A 13,524-nucleotide genomic window follows, 5' to 3' on the forward strand; every position below is an offset into this window, starting at 1 on the left:
AAAAAATTAGCTGGGCATGGTGGCATGCACCTGTAGTCCTAGCTACTCAGGAGGCTGAGGCAGGAGAATTGCTTGAACCCGGGAGGTGGAGGTTGGAGTGAGCTGAGTTTGTGCCACTGCACTCCAGCCTGGGAGACAGAGCAAGACTCTGTCTCAAAAAAAAAAAAAAGGCAGATATGTAGAGAAGGAGAGTGAATTTGAGACACTTGGAAAAAGAGAACAGGAGAATGAGCTGTGGGAAGTAAGAACTGTTAGGTGGCTCAGTAGAGAAATAATGAAGGCTTTAATTTTGGCAGCTACGGCGTCTTGGCTTAAATATCAGCTCTGCTACTCTCTGGCTGTGTGGCCTTGGAAAACCTCTTAACATAAGGAGCTATTGCATCATCTGTAAATAGGGGGGCTTATACCAAGACCTGCCTTAAAATTTTATCTTGAGGATTAAATAAATAAAATTACTGGCTAGGTGTGGTGGACCATGCCTTTAATCCCAGCATTTTGGGAGGCTCAGACAGGTGGATCACTTGAGGTCAGGAGTTCAAGACCAGCCTGGCCAACATGGTGAAACTTCATTTCTACTAAAAATACAAAAATTAGCCAGGTGTAGTGCACACGCCTGTAATCCCACCTACTCAGGAGGCTGAGGTGGGAGAATGGCTTGAATCTAGGAGGGAGAGGTTGCAATGAGCTGAGATTGTGCCACTGCCACTCCAGGCTGGGTGACAGAGACTCCCTTCCCCCCCCAAAATATCCCACAAAAGTGCTTAATAAGTGCTCAAATAAGTTAGTTATTGTAAGAATATTGGTACAGGCAGTGGCAGGAAGGTCATCTGTAAGAAGCCTTGCAGAGTAGAGAGGATGAGCTCTGGTGACCATCTGGATACATGGAAAAACAAGGGTCAGTCAGGAGGAGAATCACTGATAACGTTACATTCCTCCTCCCACATTCTCCAAAATATGCATGGCACACACACACAAGCACACATGCTTGTACACACACACACACACACATGCCATCATAGCCCCTCCATTCTTCAAATGGTAATCAAGAAAGATAAATAAAGTGGAAAAAAAGATTAGGAATTCTTTCTTCAACAGAATGCATTGGAAACTGTGGAAATAATCTTCATGTGAAGACACTTAGAAGCTGAACATTTGGGTCTTGAATTCTAGAGAGGCAGAGCTCAGGATACGGTTTCAGTGGTCATCCACATTGATGTAATAGTCAAACAAGTGTTAAGATAAGAATCACAAGTGCAAAGGTTCAGATAAAAAGAGCATATTTAACAAAACAAAACAAATAAAACCAAAACTAGAGAAGCCTGCTTGAACACAGGCAAGAAGAAGAAGAACTAGGGAATGAGGGAGGCTGAGGTGTCTGTGAACACAGACAAGGAATTTAGACACAGCAGTGCCATGGAGACCACTGATTTCTAAGGAGACTGTTCATTGGTGTCAAACACAAAGCTCAGTAGAAGAGGACTGGGAGGCAGCAATTACTTTGGGTTTTAGGGAATAATTTAAGAGGCAGGGCCAATCTGGCAATTGTCCATATACAAGTAAAAATCAAAGACAGGCAAGAGAAATTAAAGGAAGCAGAGGAGAGGGAGAGTGTTAAATGATGAGAGCTGAGAATCTTGGAAAGCTGTCTTACAGCACAGAAGAAGGTGGAGAAGCCCCCACACTGTGAAAGAGCCACAGTTTTGGTGACTAGCAAGTCACCCTGAAAGCAGGACAATTGTCCAATTCCTTCAACGAACTGCTGGTATGGAAAAAAGTGTACTTTTTGAGAGTCATGAAATGGAATGGTTCCATCTTCGAGTTGTACATTTGTGAATTTAAAACGCTGTGAGTACATATATAAATTTTGCAAAAGGGCCTGTTCCATATGGTGAGCTCAGTCCCTTAGGAACTGAATTATCAAAGCTCCTATGTGATGTAAGGAAACAAAAGCCATGCAATTAAATTAGATCAGGGTGGTGGGTAGAGAAACAGGAGCCAGGTGTGCTGAGTTCCACCCAAGAACCACGAGTCTCCTTAGACAGACCAGCCTCAAAAATGCTCAGCTAGATGCTGGATGAAAATCTAGATACACATTTTCCCCACCATGCGTTCATTCCATGCCCATCCTGAGGCCTAGTCTAGCACGCTTTCTAAGTAGCACATTTCCAATCATAAAACTGCTCTGGGAAGACCGATTGTTTTAGATGGAGAGTTTTACCTTGTCTTTTCTTTCAAAGGCAAGCTATTATATTCATTGCTTAAGAAAAGTCTCAGGCGCCCCTGAGAAGTTCCTGTGTGACTGTTGCTGTCCCTTTGTTCATTCCAGCTGATATTTTTCATGACATGCATGTTTACTGGTCATAAGCAGGCAGCTGGGAGGTCTGTCCCAGGTTGTCTCCAGAGGCTGGGGAGTGAGGTCTAATGACATCAGGGGCAGGACTGCAGTGACTGACTCATGTGAGCAGTTAGCGTCGAATTCCTTCATGGCCACGCTCACATTGCAAACATATGGGAGGATGGAACTTCCTAACTCCACCCTGCAGTGTGGTTTAGTCTACAACAATTGATCCTTGCTCTGTCCTCTATTTCTGCTCTCCACCATCGGCAGCAGGTTGTGCAGCTGGGCTCCAGAGGCAGGGCTCAGCAAAGCTTCCTGCCCTTTCATGGCAATGCAACCACATTCATCAAGAAAGGAAAAAGAATTCCAACCTGCAGAGCCAAAAGGTGAGGGCAGCTGAATTCCATGCCTTTTAGTGTCTGCAATCTATGAACAGGAACCAAGCTGCAAACTGCAGGCATGATCACACCTAGCCGGGTTTGAAACAGCTTTCCACTTCTCATTTCTAAGTAATCGGGATTGAAACATAAAAGCTTTTCTGTTGGTTAAACGGTAAACAGTTATTGTCCCTTCATTTGGGGACAACGGTTGAGTTTCTGACACACACAAAACAAGCGTTTAAAGTAGGCTCTGGGTAACCCAGAAAAAAGGATCAGCAGGGTTTCATCTTCAAGTAAAAACAGAACCAGTCTGCAGAAACCCATAGCAAGTGTTCTGCATTCTGATCAGCTTTGATCATATGGTCAGTATTTGATTCTCTCAATCCTCACTGCTGGTCCTTACATAGGAACCAGAGCTGCTGGAGGGTTAAAACAGAGGTCCTGCTAGCCACAAACAAGATTCTCAGAGGCGATTCTGGGGAACCTGTGTGGAAATGGCTCTATGTGACAGGAACAGAACTCTCAGCACCATGGAACTCCAGTGTGAAGGCTAGACATAGCAAAAACAGATATTCAAGGAGCAAAGACATTGATGAATGTCTCCGCAAAAGAGAATAAGAAAGTAATAAAAGGCAAATGGTGCTGTAATATTTAGTCCATGCTTCACGATTGGCATGACTCAATCTGTCTCCATGTGGCTCCGGTTTACATATAAAGTGGCGAAATAAACCTCAAAATCCTAGAATTTCTGAAATAGTGACACAGCTTTCAATTCAAGTCACACATCATTTCTGACATAAAAATAACAGCAGTTGAGTACGTGAGAGGCCTTTTCCTCCAGAAGTGTAGGCTCTGATCCCACAATGTCATCACTCATATTCCAGTCCAGAATGACACAGATCTTCTCCCAGCATTTCCAGCTAGATCTACTGGCCTCTTTTATGGTTCTAAATTTACCCCATATAGAAAGCAGAATGGTGGTCCCCTAAAGATATCTGCATCCTAGCCCTCCAAACTTACATCAAGTTACATGGAAAAGGGAGAGTAAAGGTTGCTGATCAGCTGAACTTGAAAGAGAAAGATTTTTCTGGAGTATCGGGTAGGCTCAAAGTCTTCAAGTGTCTTTAAAAGTTGGCTGGGTGCGGTGGTTCACGGCTATAATCCCAGCAGTTTGGGAGGTTGAGGCAGGTAGATCATGAGGTCAAGAGATTGAGACCATCTTGGCCAACATGGTGAAACCCCATCTTTACTAAAAATTCAAAAGTTAGCTAGGTGTGGTGGTGCGCATGTCTAGTCCCAGCTACTTGGGGGTCAGAGGCAGGAGAATCCTCGAACCCAGGCAACGGAGGTTGCAGTGAGTCGAGATTGCGCTACTGCACTCCAGCCTGGTAACAGAGCAAGACTCTGTCTCAAAACAAACAAACTGAAAAACAGTGGATGTGGGAGGGTTAGAGATGTGACCACGGAAGCAGGGTCAGAGGGAAGCTATCTTGCTGGCTTTGAGGATGGAGGAAGAAGACAGCAAACCAAGAAATGTCAGTGGCCTCTAGAAGCTGGGGGAAAAAAAAGAATTCTCTCTAGGGCCTCCAGAAAAGAATGCACACCTGCTGGTAACCCCTTATGTCAGATCAGCGAGACTTATGTCAGTCCACAGACTCCAGAACTGTAAGAGTGTAAATCTGTGTGGTTTTAAGCCACTGAATTTGCCATAATTTATTACAACAGCAAGAGGAAACTAATACGTGCTATCAGGAGCAGAGACAGCCGCACTCAGAAGCGAAACTACAACTCCAGGACAGAATAGTGTCTGGGTTTCTTTAGCAATAAAAGGTAATCATTTATTTTTTTCTAGTTAAACTTAAACATCCAGCCAAGTGCTAATCTGTAGAAAAGATGAGAAAAAATGGCACAGTGTCTTCTAAGGGGGGGGGGGGAGAGAGAGAGAGAGAGAGAGAGAGAGTGTGTGTGTGTGTGTGTGTGTGTGTGTGTAGAGGGTGTACAGCTGAGAAGCTAATCTTCTTTTTACCTCCCATTTTTGCTACAGAGGAATGTAGCATTATTTTTAGAAACTCAATCCCTTTCTAGTGGACCAGCATTAATGTGATCTTAAATCTGCTTTTTCAGTTTCTCCTTTTCCTTCAAAACATCCCTGCATGCTTTGAATGTTCAGATAATCTCCCGAGACAATCTAAATCTAGAGATTTTTAGTTCCCAAATCATGCAGATTTTTGTATTATGCCCTCAACATGGTTCAGAGAAGATCTGATAATATTTAAGACAGCACAACAACAAAATTCTTCCAGGGTAGCCCCTGAATTAGGTGAGAAATTGAACTAGAATGTTAGGACTTGGAAGAGCTAATGTAAGAACACGAATAGATTTTCCATGCAATTGTGTATCTTGTTGTTTGCCTGATTATATGTTAGTTTTGCTTTATTGGAAGAAAAAAATGCAAGAGATCTTCTGAGCCGGTTAATGTATTATGGACTAGGAACACTTTTATAGGAAGATTTTCAGAATTTTAAAGTGAGGACATAACTCCATACTTAAAGATCAATTAGGATGTGTCAAGCCTTATTTTAATCCCTTTTGTCCTAAATAACCAGGAAATCTCTACCAAGAACAAATAACGATCCCCCAGGTGAGATGAGTGTGGAGCACCCCCCAACACTTGGTTGTAGAGTATGATTACATCAGGAGTACAAGCAAGAGGAACGAGGCATTGACCCACTGAATAAAATTCAAAACAGGACAGAAACACTTACCCTCATGTCTCCGTTCATCGTTTTTGGTGTGTGATTAAATGCATGTGCGGGATCCTTGTTGTACACTTTGAGGAGTGATCTGTCTTGAATGTTCCTGGAATCAAAAACATCAATAACTATGGCAGATGAAAGAAGCCTGACTTTGGCCATTTTCTTAGCCTGCCCTTAAAGATCAGGTAAAAAACATGAACAGACAATCCAAAGGCTATCTACAATACTCCAGTCAAAAGTTACAGGACCATAAAATAGGCAATTATAAATAAGGAAAAGAAGAAGAAAAATGACTTCAGCTTTTCTCTCGTTTTCTCATTCCTCAGGAAAGTATTATTCCTCCAGTACAGCTCCCCACCCATAAATATTGGGTAGCATGAACTTTCTTTCAAGATTCCGAATATGGAAAGCTAACACTTAAAAAAAAAATAAAGTTCCAATATTTACAATACATTCAAAGAGATTTGGTTAATATTTAAATATTTAATTGTTTACTTTTCCCAAACACCTGGTTCGCTTCTTATCTAATGAATGCACATGAAAGAATTTTTTTTTTCTTTTTTTTTTTTTGCCTTCAAACACTTTCGGCAAGGGAAAGAAAAGGTATCTTTAGTCCAGAAAAAAAAGAAAAAACAAAACAGTACCACAAAGATATAAACTAATATCTTTACCATGCCTTTTTTCCTTCCACAGTGGATTAGAAAGTAGTTTTTCTATATACAAATTGAATTGCTGGATCTGAAGAAACAGCAGCAGATAAATTCTTTTTTCTCTGACCCCAGCTCTTAGAGCAAGAAGATACCATAGCAAAAGACAGGGTCAGAGCCTACCGTAAAATTATTGAAGAGCACATGAATGTCTACGAAGTCCTTCTCTCTCCATGTTCAGCTTTCATCACCAGAAGGGCCACCCAAGGCCCTGTTGTCTCTGTCTACACTGTGATCCCTTCCAACGCCAGCTCGGCTAGCTCAGAGAAATGTGTGCAGGAGGATGAATTCCTCTCCTCCAGGTGCAGCCTCATTTAGTGGGCTGACCCAATCGCTGGAATTACTGGCTTGTGTTTTTGTTTTAACTGAAGTGGAGGATTCTTGGACTAGTCTTTTTTCTCTCCTTTAAATACCTGCCAGTAATTGCTTTGAAGCAATGACTAGCCCAAGCTTGCACAGTTGCTCCAGTAGCTTGTTAGAAGTCAGCTTCAGGGGGAGCCAGCAGCCCCTGTTATTAAAGGGGGCTGGTTTAACATGAAGGGGAGACTCACAGAGGTAAGGATGTGGGGATTCGCTAAAGCAGCTCACCATTGGGCCAGAGGAAGAAGTCCCAAGTGAGGATGTGAAAAAATAGAAAACCTCACGGGAGCCAGGGAAAAGGCTAACTGTGATTCTGGAGGTATTTAAAATGCATGAAGTTGGTTTATCATGACTTTAGAAACATATGCATTCGAGATGAACTAACAGTAAAGGCCTGGATTGGATTTACGGTGGCAACATTTACAACTCAATATTCTGACTGGAACTCTCTGTAGCATTTCCCTAAGGAAAATAGGAGGCACCTAATGCAATGATGAAACAGGCAACTTTAGCAAATATGCTCGCACTTCAGAAACACTGAAGGGTGTGCAATGAGATTTGTCTCTGAATTTAGAAGATTAAAGTCATTGTCGTCAGTTGAAATCTACATGATATATATATTTTTTTGTCTTATATAATGCTGGTGGTGAAAATTTCTTCTACCATTTAAATAAGATATAATCGAGGCATTTTATGCATAAAATCAAAGAAACAGAATAATTCTTTGGAAATGACATGTATGTGCTCACATAGCATAAACATTATTGTCATCACCAAATAAAAACACTGTCTTCATTTGAACATTTTTAGGTTCATCTTTAATAATTAAATCTAAGTAACTGAAAAGTAAAATTACAAATTTATGAATCAGTGATTTTTCCACTTAAATATGTTAAATGAGTGGTTTTAAAAAACATTAGGCTATCAGGCTAGGTGCAGTGGTTCACACTTGTAACCCCAGCACTCTGGGAGGCCAAGGCAGGCAGATTACTTGAGGTTAGGAGTTCAAGACCAGCCTGGCCAACACAGTGAAACCCCACCTCTGCTAAAAATATAAAAATTAGCTGGGCATGGTGGTGCACACCTGTAGTCCCACTCAGGAGGCTGAGGCACAAGAATTGTTTGAACCCAGGAGGTATGACTGCAGTCAGCTGAGATCATGCCACTGCCCTCCAACCTGGGTGACAGAGGGAGATTTTATCTCAAAAAAAAAAAAAAAAAAAGATCAGGCTAACAGTACTACAACTTATGGATCAACAAGATCATGATTTTCACAAATATCAACATATTGACTGAGAATTATTAGTGTTTAAAGTGATGGTCTCTTCTCTCAAGTGCTGGTTTCATTTATTCTATCAACTGGATTTCCATTAAGGATGATCATGACCTTTTCCTCCTAGTCTTCCCTTTCATTTCTCTTATTTTGTGACTACTTCTCGACTTTCCCCAGTAATGAAAAAAGAAGTCAAAGTAGCCATACTTTGAAGCTTGCGAAAGGCTCTAGAAAATGGTGACTCATTGTAATATAAAAATCCTTGCATAGGCTGCAAGACAGTAAGGCCCAATTATTCATAATAACCTCGTCAGCCTTGAGCTCCATAATCAACCGTGGCTTCCCTAAGTTGCATATTTACTTGCTATTACTGTGTCCTTCAATTCCTCTAATTGCAAATGCAGAATATAAGATGATTGTTGTAACTGGCAGCTCCGTGTAAAAACACTACATGGGATTATATTACTATAAACATAGTCTTTAACCATAATGTGATTATTTCATGTTTCAAGTTTAAACTTTGTGAGTGCAAAAAATTTCTTTTGCTGACAGCTTGATTAATAATTTAGTTCAAAAACAAACATGAATTTTTGGATACCCATGAATATTTAAACACATCTTTAAAAAGCTGTAAGGTTGTGCAACAGATGTAGCATCTACACCTTGGGGCATGTGTCAAGCGTTGAAAGCTCTGAATTACTCATTCACCTGGGCATATGCCTAAATATGTCATTTGTGATCATTGGTAGATAAAGATCAGTTTACATTTATTATTCACTAGAGGCACATTTTTTAAAAGTGGTACCCATTAATTCCATGATGAAGAAACAGAGAAACTTGCCATTCCCCCAGGGTGGGGACCCAGAAACCCCAAGTCCTGTCCCCAACGAGTTGGTGAGGAAATATTCGAAGGGATCCAAAAGTTCTTGACCAAGAAATGTGAACAGCCATGTTTGGCACAGCCATGTTTGGGGCAGAGCTTGGTACTTAGGTGGCTGTGTGCTCTTGAATAAGTCCCTCAGCTTTTATGCATCTGAGTTTCTGGTTCCACAAAATGAAATGGCTGGATTAGTCACCAAATAATCTGTGGAGTTCTAAAATGATTAGAGACCATACTAGCAACTGCTTGCTTGTGTTGATCAAAGTCCTGTTTTCTAGGTTGTTTGGTTGGGACAGATCAAATGAGTTCTTTCTGCTGTATACATGACACCAAAATGACAATAAAGATGCTTTTGAGAGGGGTGTGGTGTCTCAGGCTGTAATCCCAACCATTTGGGAATCTGAGACTATAGGATTGCTTGAACTCAGGAGTTTCAGACCAGCCTGGGCAACATAGGGGGATTCTGTCTCTACAAAAGATTAAAAAATTAGCCAGATGTGGTGGCATGTGCTGGTAGTCCCAGCTACTCAGAAAGCAAAGGTGGGAGGATCATTTGAGCCCAGAAGGTTGAAGCTGCACTGAGCCATGATCATGCCACTAAGGTCCAGCCTGGGTGACAGAGCAAAACCCTGTCTTCAAAAAAAGGAGAGATGAGGCCAGGCATGGTGGCTCAGGCCTGTAATCCCAGCACTTTGGCAGGCCAAGGTGGGTGGATCACTTGAGGTCAGGAGTTTGAGACCAACCTGACTGACATGGGGAAACTCCTTCTCTACCAAAAATACAAAAAAAAAAAATTAGCTGGGTGTAGTGGTGGGTGCCTGTAATCCCAGCTACTTGGGAGGCTGAGGCAGGAGAATCACTTGAACCTGGGAGGTGGAGGTTGCAGTGAGCAGAGATCACAACATTGCACTCCAGCCTGGGTGGCCAAAGGAAAAAAAAATAGAGAGAGAGAGAGAGCTGCTTTTCTTCCTAACCTACTCCCAATACCATTAATAGCAGGAGTCTATTTAGCTTAATTTTGGAGGATATTCAACTGTGACCCCTGGAGAAAGCCTACTTGGAAAGTAAGATCTTTGGGTAAAGGATAACTATTTAAGAAATGAATGGAAAATGAGGATGCTTCTCAGTCTTTTTTCTTGTGGAAAATAATACACAGTCCACTGTTTTTATTCTAACTTGTTATGTGTAAATAATGACCCAGTAGGATCATTACCTAAAATATCCAGAGCGTCTGTCTATGGAGGAAAGAACACTTGAGAGGGAATTGGGAAAGCTCTAATATGAAGTATTTCCTTCAACTCTTATGACCTTGATCAGGTCTCTCCACCACCTTTTTGGGCCTTAGTTTCCCTAACTCTTAGATAAAATGGTGGATGGAATCATTTCTAATGTTCTTTTCAGATGTAGCATTCAAAAATCTGTGGGGGAGGAGTTTGTCCTCATTTTTATAAACTATACCGTGTAAATGAATTGTAGAAAACCAGATAGTGAAATCATCTGACTGGGTGAAATAAGCCTACTGATCAGGACAAGTAATCTGCTTTCTTCACTACAATATAGAGAAATTAGAATTTTGTACAAACTCTGTGAAAGTGATATAATGGGGAAAAAAACCACTCTAAATGCAATATAGCAGGTAAAAAAACCAAACAAACCCCAAAACAAAGAAACAAACAAAAAATCTCTAATGCAATATGGCAGGCAAAAAATGATGTCACAACTTACCTTACATCATTTAATTCATAATAGACATTTCTGCTTTCATCTTTGATGTAAATGGCGACACTGGGCGACTCCAGCATTTTCATGGTGAGCTGCTGCGGAAAGGCACTTACAAAGAGAGCACGGATTGTGTCTGCACTTGTGATTTCATTCGGCATCCTGAGATGCTTGGTTTCATCTCCATACTGGAGATAGAGAACCCCTGCACACAAAGGAAACACTTACTAGTCCTAGGTCAAGACTTATGGGACACACAGCACAAGCTGAGCCACTTCTTTCCTGCTGCACTTAGGAACGTTCAGGACAAGCTTGGCAAGCATGAAACAAGAGATCTTCGTTTGGAATTTCTAAGGAATGTACTGCCTGGTTATTGCATAAGTACCCACTTTCATTCTTTGAAGTCCAAGCAGGTGTTAAAGAGCCTAATTTTCAACTATTTTAAATTCAAGGGCTGGGTGCAATGGCTTATGCCTGTAATCCCAGTGCTTTGGGAGGCCATGGCAAGACGATCGCTTGAGGCCAAGGGTTCAAGACTGGCCTGGGAAATATAGTGAGATCCCATCTCTTTGAAATTTTTTTTAAAAAATTAGTTGGGTGTGGTGGCACATGCCTGTAGTCCCAGCTACTCAGGAGGCTGAGGTGGGAAGAACACTTGAGCCTAGGAGTTGGAGGCTGCAATGAGCTATGATTGCACCACTGCACCCTTGCCTGAGTAACAGAGTGAAACCATGACTCAAAAACAAACAAAGAAGAATTCAAGAAGCTAACCTCTGGTAGCCTAAAGCAAAAGATAATACTTGCTCAGGTGTGGTCACTCATGCCTGTAATCCCAGCACTTTGGGAGACTGAGGCAGGCAGATCACTTAAGATCAAGAGTTTGAGACCAGCCTGGCCAACATGATGAAACACTGTCTCCTCTATTAAAAATACAAAAATTAGCCAGGTGTGGTGGTGGGTGCCTGTAATCCCAGCTTCTTGGGAGGCTGAGGCAAGAGAATTGCTTGAACCTGGAAGGCAGAGGTTGCAGTGAGCCAAGATTATGCCACTGCACTCCAGCCTGGGTGACAGAGTAAGGCTCTGTCTCAAAAAAAAAAAAAAAAAAAAAAAAAAAAAAAGACAATACTTAATTCCCTGGAAAGGTATATTTAGTAGTCTGACCTCACAGAGTAATTTTTTTTTCATTAACTAGGAATACAATAATTACAGTCCTGGGTAAGCTATACAGCTTAAATCTTTCTAGTCCATTCAGAAACAGTTTCAGTGGAAATGTGACAAGATTTCTGTGGTTCTAATACATATTTATTGAATGTTTATATCATGCTAAACTATGTATAAGAAAAGAATCCGGCACCTCAATGTTTCAGAAATAAAATGGAAGAACAGGATCCCAGAGTTCCCAGGGGGTATGTGGCCCCCAGCGCACCCTACCTCCTAGCCCTCATCCCTCTGTGGAGAGCAGTGCCGTCCCACATTGATTCGGGGCTTGGCTGTGTGACTTGCTTTGGCTAATGGGATATTAGTAAGTGTGATGCAAAAGGAAAGCCTGATATGTTTTTATACCCTGGAGTTTGTCCTCTTAGTGAGCTTGGTCATGGGATGTTCCCTTTTAGAACTCAGCTACTGAGGAGTCCAACCTAGCCACAGGGGGTAGTCACATGCTGAGGAACCACCCCATCTAAGGGCCCATTCTACAGCTGGAACCACTGAGGTTATGTGGATGAGCCATCTTGGGAGTGGACTCCCCAGCCCCAGGTGAGCTACCCCAACTGATGCCAACAGAAATGAGATGCTCCCTCCAAGCAGTGTCTAAATCGCAGAATCATAAGCAAATAAATGACTTCCCTGTGAAGTCACTAAGGGTGATCAGAAACGGGTAACTGAAACAGGGCATCTACAATCCTGACACTGAATTTCAGTCTTGCTTTTTGTGAGACTCTACTGGGATGAACTACTACCACTGGAGTAAGCTTTGGCAAGAGAAACTCAATCGAGACAAGAATGACTTCCGGTTCAACATGGCAGCTCATGTAATACATTTGTCTCTGCTTCCTCCGGAAATGCCATTACGGTGACAACAAGGGAGAACAAAGCATACATCAAAGAAGTAAGGGAATGAGGGAGGAAGCAGACAAGAGCAAGCTGATACCTAAACCTTCGAGAGAATAACTCAACGTACAACACGCTGAGCCAGGGAAGCTCAGGAGATGGGGCTCCCGACCCTTCTGAAGGTAGAAAGGCAGAGTGAGTTGGACGCATGGCGCCTGATGGAACTTTATTTTAAAATGGTGTAGCACAGGGCTCCCTAGCCTTCAGGCCGCAAGCCAGTACCTGTCCTTGCCTTGTTAGGAACCAGGCCACATAACAGGAGGCGAGTGATGGGTGAGCGAGGGATTCTTCATCTGTGTTTACAGCCGCTCCCCACTCCCTAAGCGCCGCCTCCAGTCAGATCAGCGGCAGCGTAAGACTCTCACAGGGGCGTGAACCCTACTGTGAACTGCGCATGTGCAAGATCTAGGTTGCGCGCTCTTTATGAGAATCCCATGCCTGACGATCTGTCAGTGTCACTCATCACCTCCAGATGGAGCTGACTAGTTGCGGGAAAATAAGCTCAGGGATCCCACTGCTTCTACATTATGGTGAGTTGTATAATTATGTCATTATATATTACAAAGCGGTAATAATAATAATAAAGTACATGCTAAATCTAATGTGTTTGAATCATCAGGAAACCATCTCCCCGCAACCCTGTACATGAAAAAATTGTCTTCCACAAAACCGGTCCCTGGTGCCAAAAAGGTTGGGGACCAGTGATGTAGCAAATGCCCATCTCTTTTCCCAGCCGCACTCAGCCAAGTAGCCACACATCACATCCACAGAAGATGGAAGAGCCCACACGAGACACACTGGATTCGGGCTGATCAGGAGTAGGGGAGAGGGCTGATGTGCCCTCCAACCGAATGCTGGAAAAGGGGCTAGCACCTTAGTCAGGATACTGGAGGGTCCCCTCTAGGAATGCTGACCGATCCATGAGAAGAGACAGACTTTTGTGTGTATGTGAAAGACAGGGTCTTGCTCTGTCACCCAGGCTGGAGTGCAGTGACATGATCA

General features: G+C 42.4%; 1 protein-coding gene across 21 annotated transcripts in view; it reads right to left on the reverse strand.

Annotated features, from left to right (window-relative positions):
- KIAA1217 (KIAA1217 ortholog) overlaps positions 1 to 13,524 on the reverse strand; it is a 498,057-nt gene that overhangs the window by 103,260 nt on the left and 381,273 nt on the right. For all 21 annotated transcript variants that reach the window (XM_037740967.1, XM_017535541.2, XM_017535540.2 and 18 more), the window contains 2 exons: positions 10,420 to 10,618; positions 5,484 to 5,577 (listed from right to left, as the gene is read on the reverse strand). In XM_037740967.1, coding sequence (XP_037596895.1) covers positions 5,484 to 5,577; positions 10,420 to 10,618 — 293 coding nt within the window. The remainder of the gene's footprint in view (positions 1 to 5,483; positions 5,578 to 10,419; positions 10,619 to 13,524) is intronic.

Source organism: Cebus imitator, unplaced genomic scaffold, assembly GCF_001604975.1.
Source record: "Cebus imitator isolate Cc_AM_T3 unplaced genomic scaffold, Cebus_imitator-1.0 Scaffold92, whole genome shotgun sequence".
Classification (NCBI taxonomy): domain Eukaryota; kingdom Metazoa; phylum Chordata; class Mammalia; order Primates; family Cebidae; genus Cebus; species Cebus imitator.